Raw genomic sequence first — 13,587 nt, forward strand, 5'->3', positions numbered from 1 at the left:
TTTTGGGTTGCCTCTCGTCCTTCCGACGATGGCCCTGCCGACGCCGTTGCTCCTCTCTCCGTCGCCTCTCCACTGTTTCGCTCCATGGACGGCGATCCATCCCATCCAGGATTTCCTCCCAAGTCCAGGACCCTTTTCCGTCCAAAATCTCCTCCCATGTCCAGTCTCTTTGCTCCTGGACACGCTGCTTGGTCCTTTTATGGTGGGTTTTTCTGTCACGATCGTCTGACGAATGAACAGACCAAAGCGCAGCGCGTTGAGCGAACATGACTTTAATTAATTAAACGTATTAGAACTACAAAACAAAAGACGACTCGTGAAGTCCACAGTACAACGACTGAAACACGGAACATGGAACAAAAACCCACAAACACAAGGTGAAAACACACAGTTTAAATATGGCTCCCAATCAGAGATAACGAGCCGACAGCTGACACTCGTTACCTCTGATTGGGAGTCACTCAAATACAAACAAGGACACATAACCACATGACAACCCAACCAAACAAAACACAACAAAACGAATACACCCTGGCTCAATTACAAGTCCCGGAGCCAGAGTGTGACAGGCTGCTGCCTCTCTAACCTGGTGGTCCCTGCACGCACCCCACACCTGGAGTTCCAGGTTTCAGGCAGCCTCTGGAACTGCCGTTCTGCTGCCAACAAAGCTGACTTCATCCCAGCCTATGCCAACCTCCAGTCCCTCGACTTCCTGGCGCTGACGGAAACATGGATCACCACTGAAAACACTGCTACTCCTACTGCTCTCTCCTCGTCTGACCATGTGTTCTCGCACACCCCGAGAGCATCTGGTCAGAGGGGTGGTGGTACAGGAATCCTCATCTCTCCCAAGTGGACATTCTCAATTTTTCCCCCTAACCCATCTGTCTATCTCCTCATTTGAATTCCATGCTGTCACAGTCACTAGCCCATTTAAGCTTAATATCCTTGTCATCTATCGCCCTCCAGGTTCCCTTGGAGAGTTCATCAATGAGCTTGACGCCTTGATAAGTTCCTTTCCTGAGGATGGCTCACCCCTCACAGTTTTGGGGGATTTCAACCTCCCTATGTCCACATTTGACTCATTTCTCTCTGCCTCCTTCTTTCCACTCCTCTCCTGTTTTGACCTCACCCCTCTCACCGTCCCCCTACTCACAAGGCAGGCAATACGCTTGACCTCATCTTCACTAGATGCTGCTCCTCTACTAATCTCACTGCAACTCCCCTCCATGTCTCCGACCACTACTTTGTTTCCTTTTCTCTCTCGCTCTCCTCCCACACTACTCACTCTGCCCCTACACAGATGGTAATGCGCCGCCGCAACCTTCGCTCTCTCTCTCCCACTACTCTCTCCTCTTCCATCCTATCATCTCTTCCCTCTGCTCAATCCTTCTCCCTCCAATCTCCCGATTCCTGCCTCCTCAACCCTCCTCTCCTCCCTTTCTGCATCCTTTGACTCTCTGTGTCCCCCTATCCTCCCGGCCGGCTCGGTCCTCCCCTCCAGCTCCGTGGCTTGATGACTCACTGCGAGCTCACAGAACAGAGCTCCGGGCAGCGGAGCGGAAATGGAAGAAAACTAAACTCCCTGCCGACCTGGCATCTTTTCACTCCCTCCTCTCTACATTTTCTTCATCTGTTTCTGCTGCTAAGGCCACCTTCTACCACTCTAAATTCCAAGCATCTGCCTCTAACCCTAGGAAGCTCTTTGCCACATTTTCCTCCCTCCTGAACCCCCCTCTCTCTCTGTGGATGACTTCGTCAACCACTTTGAAAAGAAGGTTGACGACATCCGATCCTCGTTTGTTAAGTCTAATGACACTGCTGGTCCTGCTCACACTGCCCTACCCTATGCTTTGACTTCTTTCTCCCCTCTCTCTCCAGATAAAATCCTGCGACTTGTGACTGCAGGCCGCCCAACAACCTGCCCGCTTGACCCCATCCCCTCCTCCCTTCTCCAGACCATCTCCGGTGACCTTCTCCCCTACCTCACCTCGCTGATCAACTCATCCTTGACCGCTGGCCATGTCCCTTCCGTCTTCAAGAGAGCGAGAGTTGCTCCCCTTCTCAAAAAACCAACACTCGACCCCACTGATGTCAACAACTACAGACCAGTATCCCTTCTTTCTTTTCTTTCCAAAACTATTGAGCGTGCCGTCTTTAACCAACTCTCTTGCTATCTCTCTCAGAATGACCTTCTTGATCCAAACCAATCAGGTTTCAGGACTGGTCATTCAACTGAGACTGCTCTTCTCTGTGTCACGGAGACTCTCCGCACTGCTAAAGCTAACTCTCTCTCCTCTGCTCTTGTCCTTCTAGACCTGTCTGCTGCCTTTGATACTGTGAACCATCAGATCCTCCTCTCCACCCTCTCCGAGCTGGGCATCTCCCGGCGCGGCTCACTCCTGGATTGCGTCCTACCTGACCGGTCGCTCCTACCAAGTGGCGTGGCGAGAAGCTGTCTCCGCACCACGTGCTCTCACCACTGGTGTCCCCCAAGGCTCAGTTCTAGGCCCTCTCCTTTTCTCCCTATACACCAAGTCACTTGGCTCTGTCATATCCTCACATGGTCTCTCCTATCATTGCTACGCTGACGATACACAACTAATCTTCTCCTTTCCCCCCTTCTGATAACCAGGTGGGTAATCGCATCTCTGCATGTCTGGCAGACATATCAGTATGGATGACGGATCACCACCTCAAGCTGAACCCTGGCAAGACGGAGCTGCTCTTCCTCCCGGGGAAGGACTGCCCGTTCCATGATCTCGCCATCACGGTTGACAACTCCGCTGTGTCCTCCTCCCAGAGTGCGAAGAGCCTAGGCGTGACCCTGGACAACACCCTGTCGTTCTCCGCCAACATCAAGGCGGTGACCCGCTCCTGCAGGTTCATGCTCTACAACATTCGGAGAGTACGACCCTGCCTTACACAGGAAGCGGCACAGGTCCTAATCCAGGCACTTGTCATCTCCCGTCTGGACTACTGCAACTCGCTGTTGGCTGGCCTCCCTGCCTGTGCCATTAAACCCCTACAACTCATCCAGAATGCCGCAGCCCGTCTGGTGTTCAACCTTCCCAAGTTCTCTCACGTCACCCCCCCTCCTCCGCACACTCCACTGGCTTCCAGTTGAAGCTCGCATCCGCTACAAGACCATGGTGCTTGCCTATGGAGCAGTGAGGGGAACGGCACCTCTGTACCTTCAGGCTCTGATCAGTCCCTACACCCAAACGAGGGCATTGCGCTCATCCACCTCTGGCCTGCTGGCTCCCCTTCCTCTGCGGAAGCATAGTTCCCGCTCAGCCCAGTCAAAACTGTTCGCTGCTCTGGCACCCCAATGGTGGAACAAGCTCCCTCACGACGCCAGGACAGCGGAGTCACTCACCACCTTCCGGAGACATTTGAAAACCCACCTCTTTAAGGAATACCTGGGATAGGATAAAGGAATCCTTCTACCCCCCAATTGTAAAGTGGTTATCCCACTGGCTATAGGGTGAACGCACCAATTTGTGAGTCGCTCTGGCTAAGAGCGTCTGCTAAATGACGTTAATGTGCCCTTGAGCAAGGCACTTAACCCTAATTGCTCCTGTAAGTCGCTCTGGATAAGAGCGTCTGCTAAATGACTAAAATGTAAATGTAATGTAAATGGCGAGGAGGACCCGCTGAGGGTGCAGACGTAGGGTTTGGAATTGAACTGGGAGATGACCACTTGTAGAGTGACCTGGGACGTGTCATACTGGAACGGCCTGAATGTGACGGTCACCTCCACCTTCCCATTGGCTGGAATCACTCCTAGAATCACACACAAACAAAGGATTATACCGGTCTTGAATGTAACGCATTTGTTAAAGGAAAACAATACGTAGGCCTACCTAAACTCAACACTTCAATACCCTCAAACCATGGGAAACATAGAGAGATACTTTTTCAGACATCTCTACCCAGTCTGAGTACTAGGCTATTTGCGTAACCCCCGGAAATCCATCATCACGCATTGCCTGGAAAGCATCACCATCCATGCCAGAGACAAAACAACACAGCTCCCCCTGTGCTAGATGCACTGAGTCCCTGACTGCTTTGTGTCAAGGTGGCAGTTGCAGACTATGAGCATCTTTCCACAGTAATTCAGACACAAGACATGATGGGAGCCAGCAAAAAATGTTTTATGTGGTTCAAAGTTTTAACTAATCACCTCAAGGAACTAACACAAAAACATAGCTGGAACCTTATTGTGAACCAGAAATTATCCTACCATCAAATATAAAAAAATAAATTGATACATATCTGGCAAATAGACTCACAGGATTAATACATTAATCAAATAATATATACCTACTGTAGATAGAATAATACAGGGGTTTTCCTCACTGTCTGTCTGAGTGAGCAGGTAGGATGTTGTTGCTATCTTGTTAAGGACTGTGTGATTACTACTTTATTCAGTGGCCTAATGTAAAGTGCTACCAAGTCTGCTGATTGGAGTTACCTGACAGGGGCTGGACCGAGAAGGCCTTGTGTGGCTGGATGATGTACACCTGGAACTCAAAGTCAATGGGACAGCTGCAGCTCAGAGGGATCACATGGCTGACACTGGAAGGTCAAAGACAGGTCAAAGGTCAAAGATAACAAGCATATACACCACCAGTCAAAGTTTGGACACACCTACTCATTCAAGGGTTTTTCTTTATTTTTTTACATTGTAGAATAATAGTGAAGACATCAAAACTATGAAATAACATATGGAAACATGTAGTAACCAAAGAAGTGTTAAACAAATCAAAATATATTTTATATTTGAGATTCTTCAAATAGCCATCGTTTGCCTTGATGACAGCTTTGCACACTCTTGGCATTCTTTCAACCAGCTTCATGAGGTAGTCACCTGGAATGCATTTCAATTAACAGGTGTGCCTTGTTAAAAGTTAATTTGTGGAATTTATTTCCTTCTTAATGAGTTTGAGCCAATCAGTTGTGTTGTGACAAGGTAGGGGGAGTATACAGAAGATAGCCCTATTTGATAAAAGACCAAGTCCATATTATGGCAAGAACAGCTCAAATAAGCAAAGAGAAACGACAGTCCATCATTACTTTAAGACATGAAGGTCAGTCAATACGGAACATTTCAAGAACGTTGAAACTGGTTCTCATGAGGACCACCACAGGAATAGAAGACCCAGAGTTACCTCTGCTGTAGAGGATAAGCTCATTAGAGTTACCAGCCTCAGAAATTGCAACCCAAATAAATGATTCACAGAGTTCAAGTAACAGACACATCTAAACGTCAACTGTTCAGAGGAGACTGTGTGAATCAGGCCTTCATGGTCGAATTGCTGCAAAGAAACCACTACTAAAGGACACCAATAATAATAAGAGACCTGCTTGGGCCAAGAAACACGAGCAATGGACATTAGACCGGTGGAAATCTGTCCTTTGATCTGGAGTCCAAATTGGAGATTTTTGGTTCAAACCGCCGTGTCTTTGTGATACGCGGTGTTGGTGAACGGATGATCTCCGCATGTGTAGTTCCCACCGTAAAGCATGGAGGAGGAGGTGTTATGGTGCTTTGCTGGTGACACTGTCTGTGATTTATTTAGAATTCAAGGCACACTTAACCAGCATGGCTACCACAGCATTCTGCAGCAATACGCCATCCCATCTGGTTTGGGCTTAGTGGGACTATCATTTGTTTTTCAACAGGACAATGACCCAACCCACCTCCAGGCTGTGTAAGGGCTATTTTACCAAGAAGGAGAGTGATGGAGTGCTGCATCAGATGACCTGGCCTCCACAATCCCCCGACCTCAACCCAATTGAGATGGTTTGGGATGAGTCGGACGGCAGAGTGAAGGAAAAGCAGCCAACAAGTGCTCAGCATATGTGGGAACTCTTTCAAGACTGTTGGAAAAGCATTCCAGGTGAAGCTGGTTGAGAGAATGCCAAGAGTGTATAAAGCTGTCATCAAGGCAAAGGGTGGCTATTTTAAGAATCTTAAATATAAAATATATTTTGATTTGTTTATCACTTTTTTGGTTACTACATGATTCCATATGTGTTATTTCATAGTTTTGATGTCTTCACTATTATTCTACAATGTAATTTTCTTTACAAATAAAGAAAAACCCTTGAATGAGTAGGTGTGTCCACACTTTTGACTGGTACTGTAAATCACACAGCCCCAGAGAGAAAGGACAACAGCCTACATGTTCATTGAGACCTACAATAAAATGTAAAGCTAAATCAAATTCAGCCAGCCACTCAGTTCAAAAGACAATCATTTTTATCAAGAGATAAAAATGCCCTCCTATAAAAAATTGTGGAAAGTGGATTGTGTCACAATCTGTAAAATGTAAATAATTATTATATTGTATCTCTATGGCCTTACATATGTTTATATTTGGATTTTTTAAAAAGTATTCTCTTTCCAAGTGTATTGTTTTGACTGAAGATTGTTGAACATGCAAGACAAATACTACTGACCCTAGCATATACCCAGCATACGGCTTACTTAGAGAACTACAATTAGCTATCTACTGTGCAAATGGACTCTAATATATTGACTGCTCACCGCATCGTTAGTATCAACAGAGATTATTAAAAACCAATGTTTATGATGCGTTACATGACCATAATAACACACTGAGTTTATTCCTCAAACAAGCCTTTGTTGCCACTCATCATGTTTATCTGGCAGGCTAATTCAGAAACTGGTGCACTTAGCAACTACTTAGCAGACTAGGCTGTAGCTGTAGCCTATCCCTTACGGAAAGAACATATGAATTTCACATGTGAAGTGTTCCAAAAACACATGTTTTCATGTGATCATATGTGATCTTATGTGAAGTTAATGTGATAACTTGCGACAACATTTAAAGTAACATGTGATAAAATTAGTGTGGAAACGTGATCATATGTGAAGTGTTCCAAAAACACATGATTTCACATGTGAAATTATGTGTTTTTTCTGTAAGGGATTTGAGTGGCCATGCAACTCATGTACAATCCTCTTATGAAGGTTCATTGGTGGGTTTAAAGACTATTCAAAGGGCAAAGATGCACAGTGAGACACGATTGTCCACTTCACCTCACCTTTGGCCCAGTGGGACAGCTGGTATGGTGATGTGTGTTGGGATGTGCAAGTCATCGATGATGGGGTAGGCATGGACTGGTACCTGTAAATTCTCTTCCCCCTGGAGAGAGATTGAGAGAGAATAACAATGCTCCCTGATGCATTCATTTCCTGGAGTTCTAAGCAGGAGGGAACCTCCTAGCAGTAAGTAGACTGGTTCCAGATCAGTTTGCCATGGAGTGACAATGACCTTAGAAGTTTGCAAGACAGCACAAACAGATCTGGGACCAGGCTTACCATGCAGCAACTATGGAGAGAAACGTTGACAACAAACAACATGTGATGCATAAACACAGCAAATCCCTCTTTTGATGGACAGTTGAATAGATTAGAAGTAGAAGTTGAAGAGATCACTGTCAGGCATGACGGCATGCGAACTTGATTAGAAATTAACATAGCACTGGATTCCAACCTTGCAATGAACCCGAATACAGTCGTAGAAGTAGCGCCATTCTTTAGGACAGAAGTGTACTTTCACTGTGTAGGACAGTCCGGGGACAAGACGATGCTGCATAGAATATCAAAATGGAGGAATTAACCATCAACACTGACACGCATACGAATCAAAGATCATAGACGGAATGCATAACATGACATCAAATAGTAATAAACAAACACCTTTTTTAAGTGCGTGGGGGATAATGGAATGTTGATCACTTCAGTTTGATAAGTTTCTGAGGAAGATTAAAACAAAGATGAATTACATGACGCCTTGTATAAGAATGTACTGGTACATGAAGTGCATATATCGGCAAAATCCATCTAAAGTCAGTGCTTTGTCTTTTGTTCTCTTGGAACAGTCAACACTCTTTGCTTCACTCACCAAGGTCCTCTGATAATCCTTCCCCAGTTTAAACCCACTGAAGTGAAGTGCTGAGGGTTATGCATGGATTGCACTGTTGCTCTTGAGTTTGGTATAGGTTTCTGGAAAGTATAATATAAATGAGATGTCTTCACCATCTGCTTAGTCCCGTGTGGCTCAATTGGTAGAGCATGATGCTTGCAATGCCAGGGTTGTGGGTTTGATTCCCATGGGGGACCAGTACGGGGAAAAGTATGAAAATGTATGCACTCACTACTGTAAGTCGCTCTTGATAAGAGCATTTGCTAAATGAAGTAAATATTAAAACCCAAAACAAGTGGAAAATATTATCAAACGCCTGAGGAACCACACACTGCATAATGTAGGCTACGGTAACTCAGATAGCATCATGAGCATGCATATTATAGTTCTAGCCCTAGCGCTCTACTACAATAAACATAGTATTCTTGACTGAATATAGCCTGTTAAATATATGACTGAGATGTATCAAATTGTTTAAGTGTAAGGGTCCTACGGGTCTCTAGTAGGTGATGAGGGACATTAGAGGGACTTATTTTTGTGTCCTCCACCAGTTGGCACAGGGGAAGAGGGGTCTTCTTCCTTTGACTGTCTGTGAATGTCTCTGATGCAGAGTGTGCCACTTCCATCACTTCTCCATTAAAAAAGGGCTGAAGAAGATAGCAAACAATATCACAATTCATATCACATCAGATATGTAACGTTAAACGCTTGCATTTCAAAGATGCAATGTTGTCCATATGATAATGAAAAGAACCAAATGACACAAAGCTAGCAAGCCAACTTTGTGCATGTGCAGCTACTGTGGTTGACACAGGAAAGTAAGCAAACTAGCTAGGGACGGGTTAGCAAGAAAGAGTGGAAGCTAGCAGCTAGCAGAGAGAAACAGCTAACGTCGTTAGCTAGCTTGTTATCAAACTTCATCAAACAGTTGTTTTAGTTTCGATTTGGTAACGTTAGCTCATAAACAACACACGTTTTTATTCGTTGCATGATGTGGGTGCTTTTCAAGGTTGAAAACTGAACGTACCTGTTGTTTCACTGATAGAACATCCACCAAACACTCTCGTCACCATAGTGATTCTTCCGGGATATTTTTTCAAGGGTTAGTATTAGCAAAGAGTTTCTAAACCCAGAGGCGCAACATCTGGGAACGCTTGTGAAACAGGCCAAGCAGACAATACCGGGGTTTGGGGTTTATGAAGTCAATGAGAGAAGTAAAAATATATTCATTTGTTGTACATTTTCTCGAAATCTAAAGGCACAACCTGGAGTCGAGACATCGTCTTAAGTAGTTGAACATGGTATTACTACAACCTCGTGAAAGTGACACACTGACACGTTTTCATTTTTGTCAAAAACTACTTTATATCAAAAGAGTGTATCGTATCTGAAGATTATGCCTTTGTTAAATGTTTTTCATGACGAAATGGAATGTTGGTTATGTTAGTATCAAAAGGCAATATTTAGTATAAGGTAACATATAATAGACAGGAAGTGTATTGTAAACTGGCCAGCAGAGGGAGCCCATCTTGTTGCATTGGTTATAAATAGGGGTACACAAAGAAGATAGGACAGAGCAGACATCAGAATTGGAGGACACTGCTCTCCAGACCCTGCAAGTCTGTTACTCATGCTGAAGCTTGTGATCTGAATAAACCTTATGATCAACGTTCAGTATGAGCAGACTCCTTTTGTTCATCAGCAATGACGACCACCATTCATCATATACGACAAGTGCCTTTGACATGACGGTCTGCACATGTGCAGTACAGGGTGAGAAGACCATTAGACCCAATGACGTATTTCTGCGCATGAGTCAAGCGAGCCAACGTTGCCATGACTTCGCCTACATGCGTTATCGGGGATTTATATTGGAGAAGCAGTTTCTGCCTATCTTCATACTGTACTGTCTTTGGTACTAGTCTATTATAAAACTGGTCAGGTGTAATAACTGCTCAAACAAAACACATGCAGTTGGTTTGGACAAAGCCAGTGGATGCTGTTTGATGACTTGCTGGTTTGAATTGGACGATTATTTCAGACTTTTAGTACCGAAAGTCCGTTTGCAGTTTATTAAAGTCTATAATTAGGTTACAGTTGTTGATAAAACAAGTTTACTGGAGAACTGAGACCAAGTAGAGACTTTGGACAGGGTGGATATGGTATAATAAAGGCAGTTTATTCAGAGGTAAAGATATCTGGAATCGCGTGCACGGACCCGTTCGTCAATCTCGTAGGGAGATATCTGAGAGAGCCCCGAAACATTGTGTGCTGACATTTTATACAATAAAATGAAGTAGGTTGAATCTAGTAGTTCTGATCTTCTGATTGGTCCTGATGAGTTGGGCGAGGTCCCCTCCACTGTTGCATTGGCTCTGAGTCGGGTTCTCTGTCTTCAAATGTTCAGCCTAAGAGAAGGGGATTTTTGTGTGTGTGTGTGTGTGTGTGTGTTTAACAGTGATGATGTGTGTGTGTGTGTGTGTGTGTGTGTGTGTGTGTGTGTTATCAGTGATGATGTGTGTGTGTGTGTGTGTGTGTTTATCAGTGATGATGTGTGTGTGTGTGTGTGTGTGTGTGTGGGTGTGTGTGTGTGTGTCCTCAGAGCAAGAACTCGTGAGTTGGAAGAACTGAGAGACCTATGGCGTGGGTGTTGTCCTTAGCCACCTGCTGACAAGGCTGACAAGATAGGACTCTTTTGTCCATTGTATTGAATACAAAGGCCCAACACAAAATGGGTCATGCACAAGATTTTAGTCAGACCAAGCTATAACATTATATATTTACTACGACAAATCCCTCTCTTCACGTCTCCCCAGAGACGTGACCAAGTAACAGTAAAGAAGGAAAACTTAAGACGTGACACAAGCTAACAGTGTAATTGGCAAAATAGGGAAAACTTTATCAGAAGATAAAGTTTTGATTCCCCCTCTTCACGTCTCACAAGAGACGTGACAAAAGCTTAAATGCTGCAATTTGGCAAAATAGGGAAAACTTTATCAGAAAATAAAGTTTTAATTCCCCCTCTTCACGTCTCACAAGAGACGTGACACAAGCTAATAGTGCAATTGGCAAAATAGGGAAAACTTTATCAGAAGATAAAGTTTTACATTCCCCCTCTTCACGTCTCACAAGAGACGTGACAAAAGCTTAAATGCTGCAATTGGCAAATAGGGAAAACTTTATCAGAAGATAAAGTTTTACATTCCCCCTCTTCACGTCTCACAAGAGACGTGACAAAAAGCTTAAATGCTGCAATTTGGCAAAATAGGGAAAACTTTATCAGAAGATAAAGTTTTACATTCCCCCTTTCACGTCTCACAAGAGACGTGACAAAAAGCTTAAATGCTATTCATCATCCAGATATCCTTGGTCAGCATCGTCAATAGCAAGCAAAGGAAACATCTGACCGTTATCTGCAGGATTTGGATCAATAGCGGTGGTTATAATCCTGGTTGTCAGCGTCCGTATGCATGGAATGCAACAGCATCCACAAAGCACTAGAATTGCAGCAAAAACAGAGATGGATACAAGTATAGAAGAAACAAGCGTTTTATATTTACCAAACGCATCCATCCAAGAGTCCCACATTGAAGTATCCACCCCTGAGTGGCTCTTCATTTTACCATTAAGAGTTCGTAACCCTTCCAGGGCGACAGTCAAGCTGCCATCTGAGGCTGTATTGTTGGGAATAAAGGTACAACATTGTTCACCAAACATAGCACATACTCCTCCTTTTTCAACCAGGAGCATGTCGACAGCAATACGATTTTGGAAAGCCATGAGAGAGGTTGCAGCCAACTGGCCATGCACCTCCTCAAAACCTTGTTGTGTCCAATTGCCTAATTTTTGAACATTCATGTATGTAGTTCATTCTATCGACGTTTTTATTAATGGTATAACAGTCAGCACCCAAAAGACACTAACTGTACTCCATGTACCCATGTTCAAGGACAGTTTCACAGACAACAAAGAGAGAGTGTTCTTATCAGCCTGTTATGTGAAACAATCCATATCAGTACAGTGCTCCTCCTTAATGCATTCCTTCCAAGCTATTCATCACATACAGATCCAATTAAAAATAAAAGCCAACAATTTTATTGTGTCACTCTAAACAGAGTATAATCACCCTTAAGAATAACAGGATATGGAAATTAAATCACAACATTTAATGTTAATAAAAATAAAAATAATAATTTTAACCCTCTATTCCTCCCCTACACCTAACATGTACTGAGTTGGCTACCAGCCACCCAGGAATCCTTTACCTTCACATCAGGAAGAATAAACAATCACAGTGGTTAGTAAAAACATAAGGTAATAAATGAGCAAGAACTGAAAATAAATGCGTGTATGTATTTTACTAGGCAAAACATGGATCATCCAGCTTGGTCTCAGAGTCAGTAGCAGAGTCACCTGCATCATCCTGGGCCGGTAACAACAGCATCATACCTGACGCCTGCACCACTCCTACCACTGACCTCCTGAGACAGGGGACGATGCAAGCAGCACAACACATTAACAGCAAAAACACAATTACTAGGGTCAGAAATCCAGTAACCACCATAGAAGAGTACTCACCAAACCAGTCACTCAGCCAGGAAATAAGGCAACATCCACAAAGAACAAGTATACCCATAGAGGCCATAAGTTCACCCAGAATAGTCACAACAATAGTTTTCCATTTACCAAATATGTTATCAAACCAACCGTTTATGGAGCTATCAATACCAGAGTTCTCAACCAGTTCGTTCGCCAGCGTGGTGATGGTCACTCAAGCGCTTTGGTCACGGGCCCGTCCGGTGCTATATTGTTGGAGATGAAAGTACAGCACATATATCCAAACAGAACACAAACCCCGTCCCGCTCAGCCAAAAGCATATCTAAAGCTATTCTATTCTGCCATGTCATTAAGCTAGTTGCCACTGTCTGCTCAGCTAATCCCTTTATTGCATCACGAGTGTGGTTTATAAATATTTTGCTGGTTATATTAAATATAATTTATCCAATCTACATTTTTATTAATTGTTGACCACCAGAAAATACTTGATTCAAACCCAGCTGCGATCTGATTGTGGATCCCATCAATATATATATTTTCATCAAAGGATCCCGGGAGGAGGTCCTACTTTCTATGTGACAACTCACCAGTCTCTGACACGTTTGATTGTTTGCGTATGTAGGTGAGTTCACAATCAGTTATCACCACACATCCATCAGATGTCAGCACGGGTCTGGTTTTTGGCTCCTAAAATCCTCTGGCTGCAACAAAGAGGAGAGATTAGTCATGGTCTCTTTAGGTGTGACATTCTCTGTGTGGGAGCAGGAGCTAAAAGGCCCTACCCTGTATCCTATCCTTACTAGTCCTAGAAAAACAATTAGAATCCCCTTTGACTTCAAACTGAGGCAACCCAGGTCGGGATGACTTTGTTATCGGGGGAAACAGATACTGCAAGTTACCATAAGACTCTTTCACCACATTCCCAGGTGGCTTGCATGGAGGAAAAACCTGACAGAGAGTTAAAGCCTGTCAAGGGGAACGGAGTAGTTGTTAACCCTGGTTTGGCTGTCCCACAGGCAAAACAGTCCTCTTTAGACATCGTTTTTGCCATATACTGAATCCATTCCA

General features: G+C 44.0%; 1 protein-coding gene across 1 annotated transcript; it reads right to left on the reverse strand.

The window, feature by feature from the left end:
* Positions 1-295: 295 nt before the first annotated feature.
* On the reverse strand, positions 296-7,722 carry LOC121565102 (cilia- and flagella-associated protein 221-like). The gene is made up of 6 exons (XM_045215872.1): positions 7,530-7,722; positions 7,078-7,178; positions 4,478-4,581; positions 3,645-3,786; positions 445-460; positions 296-337 (listed from the first exon to the last, which is right to left on the reverse strand). The coding sequence occupies exons 1-6, from the start codon at positions 7,629-7,631 to the stop codon at positions 296-298; spliced, it is 507 nt and encodes a 168-aa protein (XP_045071807.1). The 5' UTR covers positions 7,632-7,722.
* Between the last annotated feature and the right edge of the window lie 5,865 nt (positions 7,723-13,587).

The sequence above is a fragment of the Coregonus clupeaformis genome, unplaced genomic scaffold (genome assembly GCF_020615455.1).
Source record: "Coregonus clupeaformis isolate EN_2021a unplaced genomic scaffold, ASM2061545v1 scaf0540, whole genome shotgun sequence".
NCBI lineage: Eukaryota > Metazoa > Chordata > Actinopteri > Salmoniformes > Salmonidae > Coregonus > Coregonus clupeaformis.